This window comes from Accipiter gentilis, chromosome Z, assembly GCF_929443795.1.
Source record: "Accipiter gentilis chromosome Z, bAccGen1.1, whole genome shotgun sequence".
NCBI lineage: Eukaryota > Metazoa > Chordata > Aves > Accipitriformes > Accipitridae > Astur > Astur gentilis.
In genome coordinates this window covers 44,795,497-44,817,979 of record NC_064919.1, presented here as the reverse complement: position 1 = coordinate 44,817,979, position 22,483 = coordinate 44,795,497, and the positions used below count along the sequence as shown (strand labels likewise).

Below are 22,483 nucleotides of genomic sequence, written 5' to 3'. Positions count from 1 at the left end.
CCATACCAAATACATAGACGTTCAGTATTTTGTATGTCCTACAAAGTAATAATTATGCCAATAGTATATGTTTTAATTAATGCATTTCTTATGTCCACATTAGAACACTTTCACAAACTGCTATTCTTATGCACACTATAAATTTAGGCTTATCTTACATGAATTTAGTAACAGCATGAAACAGACAACACCAGTAGGGTGGTGTTACCATGCTGCTTTCTGCTTAGGATTACACAGCCGAATGTGGCTCTAATATATCTTTCAATGGCTAAGGTGAAGAAGATTCTTGTACTTTTCCATCAATCGGTTTCAAACCGGTTGAAACGGTGGCTAAAACTTGAGCACACTGAAACAGAACTTCACATCAACTTTCAGAGATTCAGGCCCTCACAGACTGTCATCACAATTACCTTCTCATGTCTATAACTCTCTAAAATATAGTTTCAGGATGAGAATGAGGGAAAGAAAGATGACCACTTTAGGCAGATACACAAATTAGAAACAAATGACCTAAGCATTAATTTCTACGTAAATTCATCTACTAGGAGAACTAGATTCCATTCTTTCATGGTGAAAGGTCATTTCTCCAATCTGTTTCCAATACTGGTCTCAGAAATAAGTTCCTCCAGGCCAGCAAATTCTCACAAAAGAGAAAGACTTTTTTTCTTGGTTTATTACATCTGAGCAGCCATTCTTCTTTGGGAAAGCATTAAGAGAATACATTTTCGACCTCGTGGATAGTTTCTTTTCATCCAGGCCCTGCCTTCAGCAGATTTTAGTCAGCCCATCAGGATCAAAAACACACCCAGTCATCAATCCTGCTTAAGACCACTGAGAGTTTGGCAATTATGAAATTCTGTAAATATAAAATACTCACTTCCTTTTTAACTTTATGCTCCACAGCCTGTATTCGTTGTTCCATCTCTTCCTCCAGCTCACTGAGCTGAACTGCTGCTTTATCCTGAGCTCTAAAATTTGAAAGTGAATACTCTGTTAGAGATTACCCTCTGACTTGATAGAAACATGTGAAACACATCTGCCTACCTCAGCTGAAACAAATTAGACAGACAGACATGACAACAGTTTAACATTGCCCAGACCTTGAATCTGGTATGGTTGGGAAACAAAAATCACAAATTAATTTGAAGGTACGGGCAAATTAGATTTTAAATAATAGCTGACAGCTGATGATTCGTATGAAATACATCACATCTGTATTTTGAAAATCAAGTTACTGAGATAAAAGGTCCCTCTGGTTATCCTATGAAGAGACTTCAAAAGGATAACTACAGCAACTTGCATGACCCACACAAACAAGATCTTTGTCCTGAGCTAATCTGTTTGGTTTTGGCAGTAATGATGTGAGATTGCAGATGCCAAGCAGTTACAATAGGTAAATACACCCCTTGAAGCTGAAGAAGCAAAAATGTGGTTTCTAAAGTGAAGATATAATGGACATGTATGCTAAAACTCAAAGTTACAGCCAAGGAAGAGCAGTTAAAATGTTTTAAGACAAGAATAGAGCCTGCAAAAATTTGGTCCAGGACTTATCCAAAATATGAACAGGGAATCATCTGCAAGCTGCTGCATGTTTATGGAACTACTCAGCATAACTTATTTTGGCATTAGCTCCCAGTAGTTTAACCCAACAAAGTGCAATAGAGAAAAAAGTAACTGCATAACTGAACCAGAAACACAACTCACTATACCTTTTTACAGCGATGGCCAAAGTTTCCATCTCTGTGCTTTGAAGTTTGATCTCTCGGATGAAGTTCTTAATAACACGTTCGTACGGCTGGATTAATCTTGGTTCTGCTATGTGTATGTTCTGATACAGAACACTGACCTGCTCTTGTCTGAAAGAGAAATACCATTTTAATGCACTAACTTGGAACAATGTTCTATAATAGGTTTGAAAAATGTTTTACGAATGAAGATATTCCCCTTTTTGCATATTTTTAAAATTTAGCAAGTTAGATATGGACTTTGAACATTCAGCATATAATGTCTGAATTCTTCTAAATTATGTTTACCCTTCCTGCTTCTTTACTTTAAAACAGTTACTGTAGAAAAAAACTTTTTAGCTTAAGTAAATTTTTTGTACTTCTGTTCATGGTGTATTGAAGAGCATGCCACTGGAATAACCCATAATGTGTATCAAGTTTGTTGGTGGCTCTAATGTTAATCATAATCTGTGAATAAGTTTACAACTTTAGGAGGCTGCATAAGAAATGAAAATGAGTATGAATGCCAACCAGCTAAGACTACTGCACTCCTCATAACACCAGCCCTGTTTTATACTGCAAAAATTCATTGTTATAAGAAATCAATTCTGTATATGATTCTCATGTGAAAGATAACATGTATCTTGTACAGAAGAAAGCAAAAAGTTTCTGTAGACCCTTTAGTTATTAAAAGCCCTCCTGAAATTTACACTGCTTCTTAAAAGCTGGACCAATGCAGGAATAGTATATTCCAATTTCCATTTGATCTGGACTCGCTTACATAGATTGTATACAGTTTTAATTGTCAAAGCAAAGAATCTTGACAAGATACAAAACCAAAGAATAGCATAAGCACCAAGACATTATTACACAGGTTACTACATAAAAAGCACTGATTTCTGGTCATACCACTAGTAACACCATGTAACCCTTTGTGTTACATGGTAGCTAGGTTCCAACATCTGGATTACGCTAAGGCAATCTACCAAAGAAAATCCTATAACAGAATTTAGCAGTCCCAATGAAAATTCAAGCCGATTGCCACATCAACTATATGCCAGAACATGGTATTAAAGAACTTAAACAGAAAAAAAAAGGAAAAGGGAAGATCAGGTCTAGAAAGGTAGGGAAAGCAGGCCAGTAATGAGGAAATACAGCATATCAGTGGCAGAAATGCAAACAAAAACAATGTTTTGCAAGTTCTAGTGTAACACCATATCTAACATATCACAAATACATGATGTCTTGTTGCTGTTAAAGGAAAGCTTAAACTCTGATTTAATGATCCTTCTCGTTAGACAGCTGATATTTTCCTATCTTCTATGGAGGTAGTGCTATTTAATACCTTCAACATGCACGTGATATCAACAATCTGCATTTTTTCCCCACTTGAAGCAATTCCACAGCTTAGATTATCAACATTGCAGCACTCTGCTGCTTCTAGGTGATTTCCACACTGAAGGTATAGCTTGTTTTATTGCAAAAGTACCATAATTGTTGCTATAGCTCAGATTCCCATCTTAAACAACTGAAGTACTTCAGGACACCGTAAAACATCCTTCCAGCTGAAATGCTGATATTCATTTCAATATACAGAAACATAACAGCAGCACAAAGAAATATAGACTTACTGATGCCAGGGGCATTTCTGTGTACATACATGTTTCTGTCTTGCAAAGGGTTTCCTTTACAAAGCCTAATGCTTTAGCTGTATTCAGTATTTCCAGAAGTTAAGTTAAACTTAATGTAGTACTCTGAATATCTTCCAATGCATGCACACAATTTCTTTTTCAAAATATATTTTAAACAGAGTAATGTCAAGGTTCACAAGTAGTCACAATAACACACAGATTTAGCAGATCATCAGATGCTACAAACTATGTATAAATAAAGTATCATTAAAGAGCTCCCCAAATGTACGTTTACTCAATAATTCACATTTAAAAAACTGTTAGGGGCATTTTCCTTAGCAACAACTTTGCGCTAAAACAATGCTGACATTATCAGCACCATCAGAAATATTAAAACTAGGAAAAACCAAAAAATGAAAACAAAACTGTAGACTTAAAATCTGCCCTCCTTTCACTCTGTACTATTGCAACACACAGACAAATGCGAAATTTCTGCACTAAAGGGCTTACTGCACAACAGAGTTTTTAAATGGTTTTGATAATAATGCGTATCACAAAATAAGTCTGAGGTTTGGGTTCATCAGATCTCAATTAAATTTCAAGTGCACAGCAGATATGTAGCATTTAGACACCGGTTTCCAAGTACATGCAGCTGGACAAACATTAAGTTCAGTATCTCAAGGTGTTACCATTTACAGAATTCCTACCACACTTCCATTAACACTGGGTAGGCTTGAAGCTGGAGCCTAGCTGTACTTCAAACATTACTATATGTAGCCTCTCCATAGCCTCTCTATTCGAAATTCCATTTATTTTTGATAGTTGGACTGAGAGCTGGTAACGTATGCTGCATTTCATAAATTCTTAGCACTTCAGCAGTTGTCCTTCAAAGCTGCAAATTGCTCACCAAAACAGCCAATAAACTATTCCAGAATAGTTTCAAATTTTAGATAGAAGTAGAGATTGTGCATATCCAGAATTAGCTGCTGAAGAATGTCACTTCTTCAAACAGTGTGAATATATATACACACAGTCCTTTAAATGAGTTGCATGTAAAATAGAAATGGCAGATGGATGGAGTTTATCACTCTTCCAAGGCAAATAAATTCAGCACTATCTAGGTCGACATATATGAGTTTTAGAAATACAAAATACAAACATGAAATCTATGTTCTGAAATTTTCTTTTTTCCTTTAAATTTACTTTAAATTTCACCAACAAGATGCTTACCAATAACCTTGTTTCCTAGAAGACAAGCAAACAGTAAGAAATTTACTTGTTACTTGATGCTAACATAAAATATTCATTACTTGAGCAAATGTTTTCCTGATTCTCTTCCAAATCACTGAATTATGGCTGGATCTTTCAGGACCTACATAATTTTTTTCACAAGATTATAGGGTTATGTTTGTACTCTATCTTTCTCACCCCACCTTGTGCAGGATTAATCAGCTGTTGTGTTTAAATCAAATGAAGCTACATCCATAAAAACACACGGTACTTCTAACTGTGCTATACATCCTGTGTTCAAAAATAACACATGCATAATGCCAATAGCAGAGGCCTCCTACCATACAGATTATTAATGGAGTAGCAAAATTAAAGGTATAGTGTCTTATGCTGATGGGAGCAGAAAATCAATTAGTCTGGCCTTTGCTTACTGTATTTTGTGCCAGGAGCAGAAGAGATTTGTAATGGAATACTGTAACGCATTTCTGCAGCTGCAAGAATGCCACAGCCACTCCCTCTTGCAGTTTCTTTTCAAAGTGTATGCAAATACACATACCAGAACCAAAGATAGAAATCAGTATCTCCATGCTGCTGAGCCCCTGCCATACAGCTAAGTCTGCTTTAAGATGCACTAGTCAGAAGCACAAAATAGTTATTGTGAGAGTTTATTCTCCCTCTGTGATACAAAAACCTCTTTATTACTCCTCCTTAGCCCAGTGACCAGCTACCATCCAGATGGTTTCAAAATATCTCAGTGACCCAGTTTTATGAAGCAGTACTTAGGCCTAAGAAGCAAAACAATACCCATACGACCACAAGTGTTCAGAATCCTGGAGAGGGCCTGGAAGGCTTTTTTAGATTAAAATTGGCCACTGATATTCTGTGACACTCACCTGAGTGCTTCTGTGGCAACTTTATGGGAGATGTTAGTTAAAAACTGGACTCAACAACTACTGCAGCAACAAAAAAACAGAGGAGAAATTAAAGTCATGCAACAAAATTGATGGGACTCTGCTTAATCACGCCTTCAGCAAGAAGTGATATACTTTCATGAACTGGCAAGACTGCTGTTGATTTAATCACTCCAAGTATCTGTGATGAATTACCAGCAAGCACACTGTGATATTTTATAGATACACAGAATTTTAGAAAGATGTAGTTATATACAGTCTATATCAACATGCAGTAAGTATTTGATGATTATGAGAGGAATTGTTCTGAATTGTCTCTTTCTGTATTTTCAATCACTCCTCTGTTTTCACATGCTTTGGTAAATATCAGTGACACCGCTGCAGCAGGACATATTAGTTGCAATGAATATTGCCCAATTTGATTGTTTGTCTCCAGTTCCCCTTGAATACATGCTATTTCTTTCTGCAAATTCATTAGTTATTCAAAATCATTTATCGAGGAAGATTTCACAAATGGATTTCGCCAAGCTGACTTCTGAACTCTGAATAGTCTATCCTTTTGCTGGACAAAAAGGCAACCAGAACGCTTTCACTTCAGTTTCAGCAAAATTCATCTGAAATGCTCAGGTTTGCCCTTTAAAACTGGTCTTCCTTGAAATCCCAAAATCACTTTTAAATGGATTTAACTGCACACCTTTAAGTTGCCCACTAACACAACTGTAGACATTCACAAATACTAATGCATTTTTTGATATAAGACATGAAAGAAACTGTCCCTTTGGCCTGTGTGACGCAATGGTTACACTACCTACCACACATGCACTACCTCTCTGCTACTTCTACAAAGTACAGACACAAAACGCTTATAACCAAAAAAGTATAGTATTCTGGCCAAGTATTGCTCTGGCTTTACCTTGCCTCATCTCAAAGGTTTTATAAGGTAAGCTGTCTGTAAAATTACTAATTAGCAAGTATAATTAGTCAATATGTGCACAACTTCACATAAGAGTTAACTTAAGCAAAGTTACTGTGTTCACATGGTTTCAGAGAGTTCCTGAGCAAATTACAGAAAGAAAATAAAACTGCCATGATGCTAACACAATTTGTAATATGATAGATTTTAAATACCATGGTAGAATACAGGAGGAGCAGAAGAGAGAAGGAAAAAAAAAAATTAAAACAACACTGGGATTAGACATATCAGATAATTAGATTATATTAATGGCATAATTTCATTTAACCCATAGAGCTATGTTAACTCGTATCACATAGTATTATTTTGGTTTGCTGAATGCACAGTGAGCATTTGCCTAATGACCCACACTCTGAATGCAACTCAGTGGGAGCCAATGGAATTTATCAAAGAATGATAAGTTTACAGTGAGGGTGGTGAGGCACTGGAACAGGTTGCACAAAGAACTTGTGGATGCCCCATCCCTGGAATTGTTCAAGGCCAGGTTGGATGGGGCTCTGTGCAACTTGACCTAGTTGAAGATGTCCCTGCTCATTGCAGGGGCGTTGGACTGATTTGTAGAGGTCCTTTCCAAACCAAACTATTCTATGATAAGAATAACTCTACAGTTGCTCAGTATCTTACATGTGTTCCCTATGTAGTTGCCAGAGAGAGGATACTATGTTACACGGGCCCCTTAGTCTGACCCCAAGGGCAGTATTTTCAGTATAGTTTTCCACCAAAGACGTACAAAAAGCAACAAGCTAGTGGAAAACTGGAGAAAAACCAAAGATGTGCCAGTGATGTTGTAATACCACCTTCCCTCATTTACATGGTAAAGATTCAGTGTTTCTTCCGTCAATATTTTGCATATGTTTACCTGGGTCTGCTTTAGAAAGGTGAAGACTGACAAGGTGACCAGCATGATTTGAGGGCCTCCCTGTGCAGAGCACTCTGGGGAGTACAAACCAGCAAAACAAGGTAAAATCTCACTTGGACAGGAGCTGCACGAGGGCTGTCAACCCTGTATGAGGGTTGTATTGAGAGGTAAGATAACTAGACCAAAGTGTTCCCCAGCAGGAGTGTTTCTGTAGGTCCTTCTGTGTACATCCGTATCTTTCTCAACACCATCCCTTGCCAATTACTGATCTGTGTCTACACTTCTATCTTCTTTCTTATCCATGTTCTTACTGCAGACTTCAGGTTCTCCAAACACTTTCTCTCTGTTTTCCTGACCCAGACGTCTTTCAAGCACTGGAAAATGTAATTTCTCTTTTTGTAGGTGCAGGTAAAAGCAAAGATAAGCAACACTACACTTAAACTTCTTTTCATGCTGATAATATGCTCCCACTCCTAAGTTTTACAACACTGTTCTAATGGTTTCTTCCCAGTGTAGGTGAGCTTGTAAAATTACAGAGCTCTGTTCTGGTACGGGCATGAAGGGATGATGTACAAAGTGGTCTGCACTGGGTGGTCAGAGCAAGAGAAAGATCAAGCATTCATTACACATCTCATGATTGTCCTTACACTGGAGACTAATAGCTTATGTGTGCCACTAAGAGATAAATACCTTTTTCTGAAAAGCAGACACCTTGGACTTGCCATCATATCAGCTACCAGAAAACATCAACCAAATCTGTTCTAAATTGGAAAGGATCTACTTTTGTCACAGCTGAGCGCGTAACACTTTCTCCTAGATTAAGTGCCTTGAGAAAAAACAGATTAAACAAAACATTAACACTGTGTAAAATTAAAGGTACTTCTCAACCTGAAGCACTATGGTTTTTTTTAATACCACCTTTTCTTTTTCTGTATCTCTCCCTTCAGAAACAGGCTACATTAAAAGACGACAAACCAACCTGCAACCCCAAGATGAGAGAGCCTGGCCAATGGCTGATTCCCAGGGAAGGGATGCTTAATGTTTCCAGGGAATAAATGCTGTTCTCTTCCTAAAGACAGAGGTGTGATTTGGAGCCAGTGGAGCAGGATTGGAAAAGACTGTGGGACAGGGAGGGAAAGATGAAGTCTGTGGAAAAGGAGAACACTCCAAAGGATATCCTTATGACAAATGATTGTGTGACATGAAAATACCAGGAAAACAAGGGGTACAGTGATTAAGTTACTTGGCACAGATGCTGTTCTGATTAAAGCAAAAAAAATAGAAAAGCAGTAAAACCTAAGGTAGCTCAGAAAGTCTTCTAGCTCACAGAAAGGCATTCATCACATTTCCAGCAGAGCACATTTGTCGAAACCCTGTCATGAGACATATTAAAAGACAAGACATCATTCTTACAGCAGACATCCCCTCTCCAGCACTGTGACAAAGGGGGACCCAGCATTTGTTTTTCCTCGGGATTTGCCTTAATCCTCTCTGGGGAACACACTTCCACTTCCAAGGAAATCCCTCCAGTGCTGGATATCATGGCTCATCATCTCTTGGAAGTAAACACAAATTGCTGACAAGAGTTGATGCTGTGCTCTGTATTGACTTCGGCAAAAAAACTATCCTGGCTCATGAAGGCAAGAGCATGACAGGTTTTGGATGTTTTTTTTATGCAGCAGAGCACCTTTTATTTGCTGTAGCACAGCAGTATATCCCACAAACATCACCTGTCTTCACAGTTCAAGTAGCTCATCTTAAAAACAGCACTCTCTTCTCATTTTATCACATCCCCCAGATCCACATTTTCTGTACAGCTTCAGATGACATGATTGAGGGCAAACAGTTAACATAATGAAATTAGAAGACTTTGGAACTGTACTATGCACAAAATCTCGCAGTGTGGTAGCCCTGATATCAGAATCCGATGAACAGTCAGCTTGGCCCAAAGTACAAGACACACAAGTAAAACAGACCCCAAGACTAAAATGAAAAGCAGTGAAGTATGAGGACTCTCAGAAGAATTTAACTCAAAACAGGGATACAAACTTTCTTGTCCAGATTCATCCACCCATTCATGCTCGAATTAATTTAGTTCATTTTCTAATCAGATTATCCAGTTTGCCAAATATCTCACAAAAATTGCCTGGTAGGGCTTAAAGGGATTCAATTTATCCCAGCGTGATTCCACAATACACAAGAATGCACACAGCAGACACAGTCCCAAGCCTTTGCTCTTTCTGATTGAAGGTCTTTGACACTAAAATTTCAAAATCTGTTTTCTGGGAAGTTTTTTGCCTGCAATTTACAGACACAAATAACTGTCGCAGCATTTGTAAGTACAGGTTTTCTCTTGAAGTGCCAGTGGATGTTGGATCATTCTTTGTTCAAGCTGAGGAATGGAAAAGCATTGCCATGAGGAGACTTTCCCACATGTTTAAAGGACCACAAGCGTATTAAGAGCATGAAGGGAACCTTTCAATCTTACCGCTGAAATCCAAACAGATCTGAGGTTGGCCACATATTAATAAAAAACACAACACCTAGTAACACAGTCAAGGACTAAACCCTTCCAGTGGAGGCAGTGCGCTGGAGGATTCACTGCCTGGAGCACCAAATAGGCAAGTTTCTTAACCTTGTCTACTCCTGTACCATTGCAAATACTTCTTAGAGGAACAAACCAACAAACATGCCTGAGTTCTCAATAAAACATATCTCCTATGGCTCACAGAGGCATACTCCAGTTGGCCATTCAATACCTATAAACCAAAGGCATTGCAATCCTTTGCGTTTAATTACTCATTATACCCGATTGAATATAACAACACAGAAGGGTAGCTGCATTTCAAATTAAACGAATGCCAAAAAAACCCCCGCCCTCAACCCTCTATGCAACTCCACTAAAATCTGACTTCACACATTATATTAGGCTATCAGCCTAGAAGGACCTTCCACTTTTCTTTTGTGCTAGAGGCACAATTGCCCACTGAGCACGCGTAAAGACTATGGCAAAAACCACTTTGACTCACAATGACCACCTTACCAAGAAATCTTGTCGCGGCAGAGACAGACACAAGTAACAGATCATGCAAAATGGCTACTTTATTTTTCTAACACACCTTTTTATCCCCTTCTTCAGAGCGTGTGTTAGTATATGATTGATTTGGTTAGTAACTAACAATTCATGATTGGCGAGTTCATTAGGACAGTTCTTCTTATCACTGTCTTGTTTTTGTACTGGTCTTCTCAGATCTTTCCAGACTCTCAAGGATACACTACAAGCTGCTCAAGGTCACGCTGTTCTCAAACTGTCAGGCATTCCATAGACTCATTGCATCCCCCCGACAAATTCTAACTGAATTTAGTCCCAAAAACCTGTTCAGGTGGGGAGGGAAGGAACAAGGCTGAAAACAAACCCATTGATGTTACTGGTTTTGTTTAACTGCAACAAATACAACCACAGCTCCAGTACATACAGACTTGGATGCTTTAAAGTATAAGCTAACAGAACTGTGCAAATTGTACACCAAACTACAAAGAAGCAGGATCTATCCCATAATAAAACTATCCTTTTTTAAAATTAACTAAATTCAAAATACACTTATTGTAGCATATGCTCATTTTAGTAACTGGAATGAGGCAGTAGCTGGCAGTAAACAGTCTCGCATCTAATGGCTGCTACTAGGCTGAGGAGTGGGTCAGGATATTGATCTGTGTACTGGGTTTCACACCTTATTATGGAGGCTTATTTATGGCTTTTAAAAGCTCAGTCACAGAAACAGAGGCTGAACCATACATTTTGATATCGGTGAAAAACTTCCCCTTGATTTCCATGGGCACTTAATCAAGCTTAGGAATGCTAGAGACCACAGGTGTTTACTGCATAATTTTCTCCTGACTTCAGCCCTGGTTTTTTTTCTCACTACTTGCATCTGCTATACCTTGTTTCTGTCTATATAAACCACAATAGCATCAAAGCACATGTGCCAGGGTTTTGCTAGACTGGGGCCAGAAGGCACAGCATTTTGAGGGTACTGAACCCCAAAATGACTGAGATAAAAAACACAAATTCTAAATAAAAAAATAGGGACAACTAGCTCCACTCACCTGGGTTTGAGGAGTTTCTTCTTTGTAATTACTTTTCCAATGGTTTTCAACAACAATGTTACAACAAACATATGAAGAGTAATAAACCACAATGTGAGGACACCAACTATTTTATAGTATTTAAGACGGAGGTACGTTCCAAGCTAGGTCTGTTTTTCAAAGCACTGCCTTTCCCTAAAAAAACCTGAACTGATAAACAACTAAAATAAAAAAATAATCATTTAAATAAAAAGATTAATAACATTTTTGAAGTACCAGCTTGTACTTTTGTATGGTTTTGTTATATTCTGTTACTTAAAAACTCTCCTATGACCAGACTCCTCAATCAATTTCAATATATTCATTACTTACACGAGCGGTCCTAATGATTTTAGTGGGACTACTCATGCGAAAAAAACTTACACACGTTTCAACAAAAAATGATGTGGGCCACAAATGGAAAAAAGCTGAGCTGTAACACAGATCTGCTGCTAGCACTTCAGGACAGAAAAGAGAGAGAACAAGAAAACAAAGGGCACACTGTTCTTCAGCTGACATTGACACACACCTAATAAATACAGCTGACTGCAAAGGATGTTCAAAGCTATTTATAAAGCTGAACAAGAATAGGAAGCATTTACATCAAATTACTGCCCACCTGATACACATGTATTTAACTATCAAAATTTAGCTCTGTTTGCAATTTAGATGTACAAGAATCATAACACAAAAGACATTGTGTCATGATAAATTTAACAAAAGTAAAGGATGTGTCTGCACAGCCAAGCCAACGAAAGCTCTTCCTCTTCCTTCCTACTATCCTCTTAGACAAACAACTGGACCATATTCAACCTGCTGCTGCAAACATAGTAACAAAGATACCGAGATATGCTTATTACCAAAAGTAGATAGAAGTTTTCACAAGCCACCACTGTTCACGAGTCAGTTTTTTTCTATCTCCTATTGAGTTTCTGTCTGGCTTTAGGTTGAGTTACAAATTGCTTCTGTAAATTTTCCAATGGCCTTTTTTTCTTTTGGGGGGGTGGGGGGAGCGTGTTTGCTCTCTTTCAGCAGAAAGCAAGTATGTAGCAAGGAAGGCATCAGGAACTAGGTAAGAGCTGTATGAAGTTACTGATCCACCTGAAATGGAGCGGTCCAGTAAGACTAACCAATGTTATTTACCCTTCCAGTCCAAAAATAAAAGAACAATCAACTCCAGTTGCGCCCATGAGTAGCAGGTTAAGTAATTGAAAATTTCTCTGAAGACATTTTTCACTTCACAATCCAAACACATTTTTAAAAGCGGCTAGAACCATATTATTGGGATAGATAAGAACTTAAGGTGCACTACATGGAGACAGGTATGCTAAAAATTTGCCGATTATTTAATACATGCTCTTGTAAAACAACAAACTGCACATTCGACCAGATTGTTACAAAAGTTACACAGAAACTAAGGTGCCTTTTACTTCTGGCTTCTGTGTACCTCACAGCCAGGACCCACTGGGACTTGACACAGCCTCTGCAGATATACTAACGTATGCATTATTTTTAAACTGCCTCTTAGCCAGCTGCCAAGCCCCTTCAACTCGGATTGCTTGTTTTCCACCTTAAGTTACGATTTTAAAGCGAAGCAGAATCACTCTGTAATTTTTATGGCCAACGTTTTCCCACTAATTTTGAGCACATCAGGTTCCAGGCAGATTACTGCGCATCACCAAAATGTGCCTCTGTAAACGGGAACCAGCTCGGTACTGACAGAGCCGTGGTGACCGGGTTTGCTCCCAAACCAAGCTACCATCAGTTGTCTTCACTTCACTGTCATCGAGGGCAAAGGCTCCCACGGACTTCAGTGAGCTCCTCAGCCCGACAGCCGTACTTACGAGCACCGTTAACCTGGAGGCAGAGGCGGTGTTAGCCTGCCTTTACCAGGAAGACAGGGGTGCAAGAAAAAGATGCTGGCGGCTGGCCGGGGGATGGCGGGGGGACAAAGTTTCTTTTGAGGGGCTGGCAGCCCTTTGCGTCCCCTGCGTTTCACCGGCCTCCTTTTCCCCAGAGGAGAGGAGAGGAGAGGAAGCAAGAAAGCGGCCGCAGGCTGGAAAAACAAGAGCTGGAAACCCTCAAAACCGGGAAGAAGACGTGGTGAGGGCTCTATGCACCTGCGAGTCCCGCGGGCTGCCCTCTCCCCGGCAGGGTATTGCATCAGCACCGGCGCAAGCCGCTGCCAGGAGGGCCGTTCCCCCTCCGGAGGGCGGCAGGAGCAAGGTTTGCCGCTGCCAGGCTCCCCGCGGGCAGGCTCAGCCCCGCTCCCACCGGGGCGGCCGCCACCCCCCCCCCCCGGCGGCGGGGGGGGGGGGGGGAGGGCGGGAGTGCGGGCGGCGGCGACGGCGGGCCCGGGCCTTACCTGGGGATGTACCTGGCCTCGTCCCCGAGCCGCACCTCGAAGTCCCTCCAGGGCTGCTCCAGCCCCGCGGCGGCGCCCGCCGCCGCCGCCGCCGCCTCCCCCACCTCGCCCTCCGGCTCGCCGCCGCCGCCGGGCCGCCGCCGGGTGGCGCCGCGGAAGCCGCGGGCGAACTCGGGGAAGGTGATGGCCCCGTCGCGGTCGCTGTCGAGGCGCTGGAAGATGGCCTCGGCCTCGGCCGGCCGCACGCGCAGCTCGGCGCAGAGCGCCGCGAAGTCCTCCCGCTCGATGCGGCCCGAGCCGCTGGCGTCGCAGGCCAGGAAGAGAGCGCGCAGGCGGGACAGCTCGTCCCCCGCCGCCTCGGGATCCATCGGCCGGCGCCGCGGCCGGGGCCGCGGATACTCTACCCGCCGACGGGACGGGACGGGACGGGACGGGACGGAGCGAGCGGCGGCGTCCCGAGCTGGCGGCACAACTTTGCCGTCGGCGGGGCGGGGCGGGGCGGGGCGGGCCCTGCTCCACCCCGGCGGCCCGCGGGGCCGGGCGCGGCCGGGAGGCGGGGGGCGGGCCGCAGGTGGCGGCTGTCGGCGGTGGCAGGCGCCCGGCCGTGCCGTGCCGTGCCGTGCCGTGCCGTGGCGTGCCGTGGCGGCCCGCGGCAGCCGGGCAGGGCAGCCGGCGCCCCCGGGGGAAGGTGGGGCCGGTCCGGTGCCGGCCCCCTCCGCCCCCGCCGGGCTCCCGCCCGCAGCCGGAGGAGGACGGGCAGGGTGTTCCCCCTGCGCACCTCCCCGCCCCGCACGTCGCTAACGGCACAGGTAACTAACTGTCTGCGAGGAGCACAGGTTCAAGCCACGTCCCACCCACCCCGCAGCCGTCAGATGTGAGCCCCGGTACTATGCGGTCACCGCAAGGCGTGAAATCTCCTTTCTGTTCGCCAACCGAACAAGGAGTAGTCCTTGCGTTCGTGGAAGGCAAAGAACCCAGGGTGGCCCAAAGATCCGCTCGATGGAGTCTTGCTCACTGACCACGAGTGGTCGTGGGCTTAACACGTTGCCGAGCACGTGCTTGCTGCCATCCCAGCGCCCGTGGTTTAGGCGTGCACCTTGTTAAAATACCAGATTAAACTGAAAATGTGAAAGCTACATTCAAACCAATCGGCCAAAGGAGCCGGATTTCCAGTGCTCTGCACAGAAGAACTAGCACCTGTCTCTCTTCACAGAAGTCAAGGCTTCTCACTTTCTTGAAGTCAGACTCAAAACTCAGATTTCATTGGAAGCAGATAAATTTTAACTGAGATTTTATTATTATTATTATTATTATTATTATTATTATTATTATTTCCCTGCACTTACTCTTCTTTACGTCTACCTGCAAATGTAAATTTTGTGTACCAAGGTTGTGATAAACAGAATACAAATCCAACTACCAAAACGGTGTTTCCTTATTGACCAAAACATAGCCCAAGGCTAAGTACCTCATCCAGAAAAGTACAAATAGTCCAGCTGACCTCTCATTAGAATAAATCACGTGCTGTGAATCGGAACTGTAAGTGCTCCTCTGCCCGAGACATGTGGAATGTCCTCAAAGGAAATTACTATTATTTTACAGGTTTTGCGTACTACTTTGTCAGGCTTAGACAGACTCAGCATAAATCCTGCCAACAATCTAGTCAATAAAATGTTTTGTGAAATGTTCTCTGCACTCCAGAGAAATACAGCTGCTAAGTAATGTGGAATATAAATTTTAGCTTACAAATATCAGATAACTGAAGGACTTAAATTTATGATTTTATACATTTTTGTTACTACATTTCCATTACACAATTGTAGAACTACTAAGAGTAGCAAAGCGGTATCATCTTCGGATTCTGAGTCTAGCAAGATCTAGTGTTTTAGTAAAGCAGAATTAATTTAACAAAAGTGTTCTTTCTGTTTCATGGTTTCTCATCCGCCCATCAAATTTTTGTACCCAAAGAGTATCATGAAGCCGTTATGGGGCTGATGAAGGGTGGTTCAGCCATCAAGAGACAAATTTATCTTGCTTACACACACCAGCTACCTGTTCATAGAAGTCAGGAGGTTTGCCTTTCAGCGTGGACAAGCTCCTGAGCTGAACGGCAAGAGTCTCAGCCGGGGCTGAAGGGGTCTCACTAGTCAGACAGGGAGCTCCCACCTAAATTGATGTGCTTACCTTCTTGTTTGCTTTTGTGGCTGTAGGTTTCTGAGTTGATGTTTGTCAGTAATCCTTATCCTTCTCACTCTCTTATTCACTCTGTTGTGGGTATCTCTTGTGGTGGTGACTACATTGGACTGCTAAGTAGAGGGCATAGACATTGGACATATAGCCCCCATGTGTTTTTTTGTTGGTTTGTGGGGGTTTTTTTCCTCTGAGATTTAGCATCATCTTTTCCCAAACTTTTCTGTCTAACCCTGGTTTTCTTATATGACTTGGGATTTGACCCTCCTGCAGCAAAATGTCTGCATCTTTGTTTTCTTTGAAAGTTTTATGTTTCTACCCATATGATACAAGTAAATAATTAGTAACAGTGAAAACAAGTGGAAATCTTCACATTAACATTCAATTTTGAATCAAGCTGTATAAAAGTCTTGCAATATCTGCCAATGCAATGCCTACATGGACCAAATTTCTGCCTTCCTGTGCAGGTAATTCCTTGTGTATTTGGTGGATGTAATTGTCTTTGGCACCGCCCTTATTTCCACTGTTACAGAAGTTTTTTCACACAAATCTCAGGCACTGGCATGAAGTACGGTGTGTCACTTAGCACTGCCATGGCATAGGTATATCTGCAAAAGAGACAATGCCTGCAGTGTTACACAGTGCCAGGCAACGAGTGCTTGCTTGGCCGGCCATGGTTCAGTCAAATGGTCCTAACGTAACAGCACAGAGATAACAAAAGATTATTTATTTGGTGAGACCTAAGAGTGAGTGGTAAGGGCAGGATTCCCAGCAGGCAATGGCAAAACAGTGCTTTGTTCTGAAGTTATGTGCCTGTTCTTAGAAGGATCTGTCCCTTCAAATCCAGCTCTAAATTAAGTAAATATGAAAAACCAAAGCACTGTTTCTGTGGTTTACTAGTATGGATATGGTACAGGAGAAGTTTTAAACTCAGAAGATACCAAAGCTACAGTTACAGATATACCCTACATGCAATTTTCAGTCTATCTGTTTTACTTCACAAGCTAATCAGAGCATCTGTTTGGCTGAAGAGGCAGAACTGAACATGAAATCATGCTCAGGAACTTCAGGGAGGCCTAAGATAACACAAAAACCAAGAAGAGCTTCATCATATCACTACTAAAGTGTCCTATTGTACTGAGTGGGAAAAGGTGGGGTTTGACACAGAGATTAAATGGAGCAGATTAGAGGAGACAGGGAAAAGGGAAACAGGAGGTGTGGCACCACATGACATCAAGACCTAGCATTGCCCCAGGCAGTAAAAGAGCAGAGGAGATGAGCTGGCCGGTGGGATAAGCTACAGAACTCTTAAATGTGATTTGAATACATGCAGAACAATGCAGAAGCCGAGAAAAGCTGCAGTGCTGTGCTCCAGGCAGATCCTATAGCTGGAATAGCAGACCTCTTCCCATCCTTCTCTATATATCGTTTTAGTAATCTTGCACACAAGGTAAAGGAAGACTTCTGCTTGGAATATCAAGCATTTAAAAGTTAGGAAATGGAACATAAACTGGAACAATTATTCAGCAATTTGCTTTTCCTCGTTATTGTATGTGGACTTGGGCATGATTTACAATTTAATGCACGCTATTCAGACCTTACTCTGAAGACAGAGTATTTCTTTTCTATAGTTCTTGCATATATTAACTAATCTTCCCAATATTATGGATGGTTAAGAGAGTGAATGGATCTCTCTGTGGCTACAATAACTTGCATATTCATCTTTGTCCATTTTACATTTGGACATGTAATTTAGCAATTAGCACAAACTGTCCAGTTTACTTGGCAAGTAGAGCATAAGTAAAATAGAACCAACCAGTAATATAGAAGGACCTCACTGATAACAGTTAGTATTACAGAGGTATCATACCAGCCACAGCACTGTGAACACTAATTAATTAAACCTGCTCCAATTTATCCACTTGCTGACACAAACTTTGCCATCTCTGCAAGCCACCATATACCTCAAAGCATCACTATCCCATTTTGGTGCTCCATCTCTTCCTTTTGTACCCGTACCTGCTCATGCAGCTAGTCCTCTCCCTACCATCCAGAAAGGAAGCACAGCGTGTGCAGGCAGGTGAAGGGCATGGTGAGAGGGTGACGTGCAGAGCGGAGTGGCTCTGGGAGTTCTCCAGCAGATGTGCCGTGGTAGTGGTTCTTCCCCACAGCTGTTTCCCTTCTCTGCCTTTCTCCTACTGCACCTTCATTTGCCTTTGTTATGACTTTGATGGCATTTTCTGCTGCTTACCCCATTACATCCAGGTATGCACCTCAGGTGAAGCATGTAGGATAGGTGCACATACTTAAATACCAGGTCTGGGCAGATTATAGACCATTGCTATATACTTTCATTCTTTGTATAATTTTTAGTCGTGCTGAATGTGACTCACTCCTATTCTCTTCAATTAAAAACTGAGCGTGATGTATTTAGTAATGGGTGTCATGTAGACTGTACTTCTCAGATATAGTGCATCTTTATAACCTCTGAAGGGGAAAAGGCATGACCTATATCTTTAAAAACTTAGTCCAAGGCAAAGAAATTAAGAAACTTGCATAATATTGCAAAAGAACACAACTTTATGCTTCTACTTCATAAAAAATATGAGGCACAAAATGACATAAAAGTTCTTTGTCAAAGCAGAGGTACATTTGAAAGCCAAAAATGTCCCTCAGGATACACAGAATTTTTCATTCAGCTGAAATGTTAGCAGTGGGGACAGTGAGGTTAAGAAAGACTTTCACAGTCTCATTGATTTCTTTAATGGACTCCAGACCGTGACTGAAGCAGAAACCATACAGATGAAGCATCTTCAGCCTGTGAGAGAGAAAATAGACCATTAATAAAAGAATAGTGAAGTACCCAAAGTGCTTTTGCAGAAATTATTAAGTATCGGCAGCAAAGGAGGTATGAACATCTGACAGCCTTTTTAAAAGCTTGTCTGTATGATCAACTGAATAGCCAGGGAGATGCTGAACTGACCAATTATGACTGCTGGGCCTAGTTTGGAGCTGTTAGCAGTCATCCTCATGCTACTCTATCAAGAGTACTCCAACCTCAGGAATAACAGAAAAAACTGTTCTCTTGACAGGCTGTCATGTTGCCAGTTCTCAAAATCTGTAATGGTTTTAAATAACATAATCAGCTAGCAGTAAATACTTAGGAATTTCATCTTTTACAGGAAGGCTTTCATGATGATTTTCATGATATCTTGATTTGGTTTTTATTCTGTCCTATTTTCAAGGTGTTAGGAAACCTGACAAATAACTTGCTTTTTAATGAACAAGAATAGATATGCAGAATTGGCTGAGTGAAATGCAAAAGAAGTCACCAAATTTTAAATTCCACCTTCAGGTATGGAAGTAACACTACCTCAGAAACAAAGGGGCAAATGAGACTGTTTGACATGGAAAGATCCACAAGCATCCCGGAAAATAGAGGCTTTTCTTCCCTTGTCTTTTCAGTCCTGCTAGGCCCAAAGAAATCAAAGCTGCTAGATCCATTCTGTCATTATTTTCCAGTGGTAAGGCCGGATTGCTACAAGCAGTAATTACACTGCTCTGTGGAGAGAAAGCCTGACCACTGCTTAATTTTTTACTATATCTTTCTCCATAGCTGTAAAAGAATTAATCTAAAGCAAAATTCTCTGAGTCCATTCATGAAAAGAACTGAAAAGAAAAACAGCACAGAGAAATAACGCATCAATGGAAAAGTAATTTATTGCATTACATTATTATATGCTGCTCATCATTAAGAGTTTTAATTTTACCATAGACTAAATATTCCTTCATGCACGGTCACAGATGGTGCAATCCATATTGATCAGGTTCAGAAGTTTCCTACAGAAGCCATGAAGAGTCACTGTTAGTGCTGTAATGGACAGAATAGCCTAAAGAGATAAGCAAAATAAGCTTTCTAGGTTAAGATATTATCTCTTTTTGACTGAAAGATATGCAATCTATCAGGTACATAAGCCTTCCTTGTGTTTGAAAGTCTACATGCTTTCTACAATTCTAATAGTCAAAACTACATTATATCTACTGATGAACCTTCTCTATTCTTAAGGAAATGGGCACCTCAAAATGCAATTCCCCATGTGCAAACCTAGTTAACGATGAGCAGTGCTGAAGACGATAGATGTGTCATTTTCAGGACAAGAGATAAACAAATGTTAGGTCGAACAGACATATCTCCTTCCAGTTAGGATTAGCTTCAACCTGTTTCTACAGAACGGTGCCAAAGCTCTTTCTAAAACACAGCAAGGTCCAGGTTTTCCTTGCAAACAGAAAGGTTGCTGTTTCACCCCCTTCCTACCTTCCTTTCTTGCTCAATGTGTTGGAATGTTCCCCCAGAAGCAGGAGAATCAAGTTTAATTCACTTCCCTGCCTGAAGCAGTGTCCTAACCACAAAGCTACTGGGGACAGTGATAGAGTTGAGAAGCACCCAGCTGCTCAAAGCCACTGCTCCAAGTGTCTGTGTTTTTCAGTTCATCGTAACTAGATAAAAAAGTCTTCGGAGCAGATGCTGGATGCTGTTTTCCCTAGCATCCCGGCAGTGGATCACCGATCCGTCCTTCACTTCTCTCTGTCCAGTCCAAAAAATCTTACATTTTCACAGATTCTGGAGAAGTGGTACATATTCAATCACTTGAGCAACTGTAAGACAGCCTAAAGGACAGTGTTTCTTAAATGGAGCAAGAAATATCTGAATCTGCTCAGGCAGAGAGGAGGACTGAATCCATCTCCCAAGCTGGTGTGTAATGCTCTTACCTTCAGGTTGCTCTGTAAAGACACACACAATCAGTACTTCTTTCTGCTTTATCTTGGGCAAAAGCTGCCGCTGTTTCATAGTGTGAAACCTTCTCCTGTTCCTGTTAGGCAAACTGTGTATTGACACAGGCCCTTAAAGAATAAGGGAAGAATGTCTCATTTCTGGATCCCAAGAGAATTTTGGCTGTTGAGCTGCTCGGTGCCTACAGGGTTATAGGACATGTCCTGGCTTCTGAGCAATTTTCCTGGGGAAAACAGAACTTGTCAATGCTGCATTGAGGGCAGTTTTGGATAGTGTCTCTCAGTCCCCTTGACTGCAACTAATAATTTCAAGCTCTGGTGTTTTTAATTTATTACAGTAGAAAAATAGCCTGTGTAAGGGTATAAAAATAGCCTGTGTAAGCCTTTTTATTTATAAAAGGTCAGAATAACATTTGAGATGATGATCTTAATAGAATTTACTTCCTGAATATATAGTACTTTGAAAATAGTTCAAATTTGAATGCTGAATAAATGTGAACACAAGTAATTTGACTTTTCTCCACCTAAGCAAGGTTAATTCTGTATTATGTAAAAAATAAAATAAGTGCATTCAAAAACATTAAATAATTATTTATTACAATGTACAACCAAACAATATTGCAATAAAAGAATGGAGACCTGGACAAGAAGAAAGGTGTAGTAAAGCATCCCTCAAGGATCTTCTGAACAGGAAAGTGTTAAAGGAAATTCATGGGGTTTTTAAACCAAAGGAGAATAAATGTTACATGACTCAGAGCTGAAAAGTAAAACAAACAATAAAAGAACCACAAACTTGTAAAGCCACACTAATTCTTCTGGAATGTAAGATAAAATACTGTGCTTATTATCTTGAAGAGGAGTGAGATTTTGTCATAGCCTTAGAAAGAAAACCTGAAAAACCATCTGCCACAGTTTCTACTAGTTTAAGAGATCCTCTTTTCTCATCGTACAAATTACAGAAAAGACAATTCATCTCAGCAACATAGTATAAAATCAGAAAGGAAAAAAAAATTAATTCTATTGGATGTTTCCTCCTGTAAAAAGTCACTAAAACTAGGTTCCCTCTCATCTGCCTCCAAAGCATAAAGAAAAAAAATTATGTTCTTATGAGACCAAATCCATTAACAGATTTACTATGTCCTTTAGATATGTGTATTATCTTGCAGATCTTCAAGATTTACACAACTGGAGAAGACTACAAAGATAATAATTTCCAATGTGTTTTTTTCTACAGGTGAAATTTCTTCCACAAATTTTATTGTAACAACCTTTGCTCACAAATCTTTTACAGAGTATACTGATGTTCATCTATTAGTAAACTTCAAGTACATACTCAAGGACACCTATGGAAAGTTAATTTTATGTATGCAAAATAAGTGCTTTCTGTGGCAGGCTGATCCTCCACCTAAACCACCTGATTTCTGAAACTCAAAGAAAACAACTGCCTCTCACTCAGCTGTATTAAGTTAGGCTTTAGCTATAATGAGGTCTAAGTGCTTTAGTTGACTACACTGCAGGGTTAAAAGCTGTTGTACTGTTGTATTGTGTCATATTATATTTCATACCACTTTATAGCTATGTGACAGTTTACATAATGTGCTCTGCTGACTGCTGGGTGTTTTTTGAGGAGAAATGGGCTATCATGTTCACTCATCTGATCAGGGAGGAAAAGCGTATCATGTGA

The 22,483-nt window shown here is 41.0% G+C and overlaps 1 protein-coding gene across 1 annotated transcript in view; it reads right to left on the bottom strand.

Moving 5' to 3' along the window:
• The window catches only part of RASEF (RAS and EF-hand domain containing), a 31,698-nt gene extending 17,512 nt beyond the window's left edge, over positions 1–14,186 (bottom strand). The window contains exons 1-3 of the mRNA XM_049795039.1: positions 13,819–14,186; positions 1,710–1,856; positions 878–968 (exon numbers count right to left, since the gene is read on the bottom strand). Of these exons, the coding sequence (XP_049650996.1) occupies positions 878–968; positions 1,710–1,856; positions 13,819–14,186 (606 nt within the window). The remainder of the gene's footprint in view (positions 1–877; positions 969–1,709; positions 1,857–13,818) is intronic.
• Positions 14,187–22,483: the final 8,297 nt, after the last annotated feature.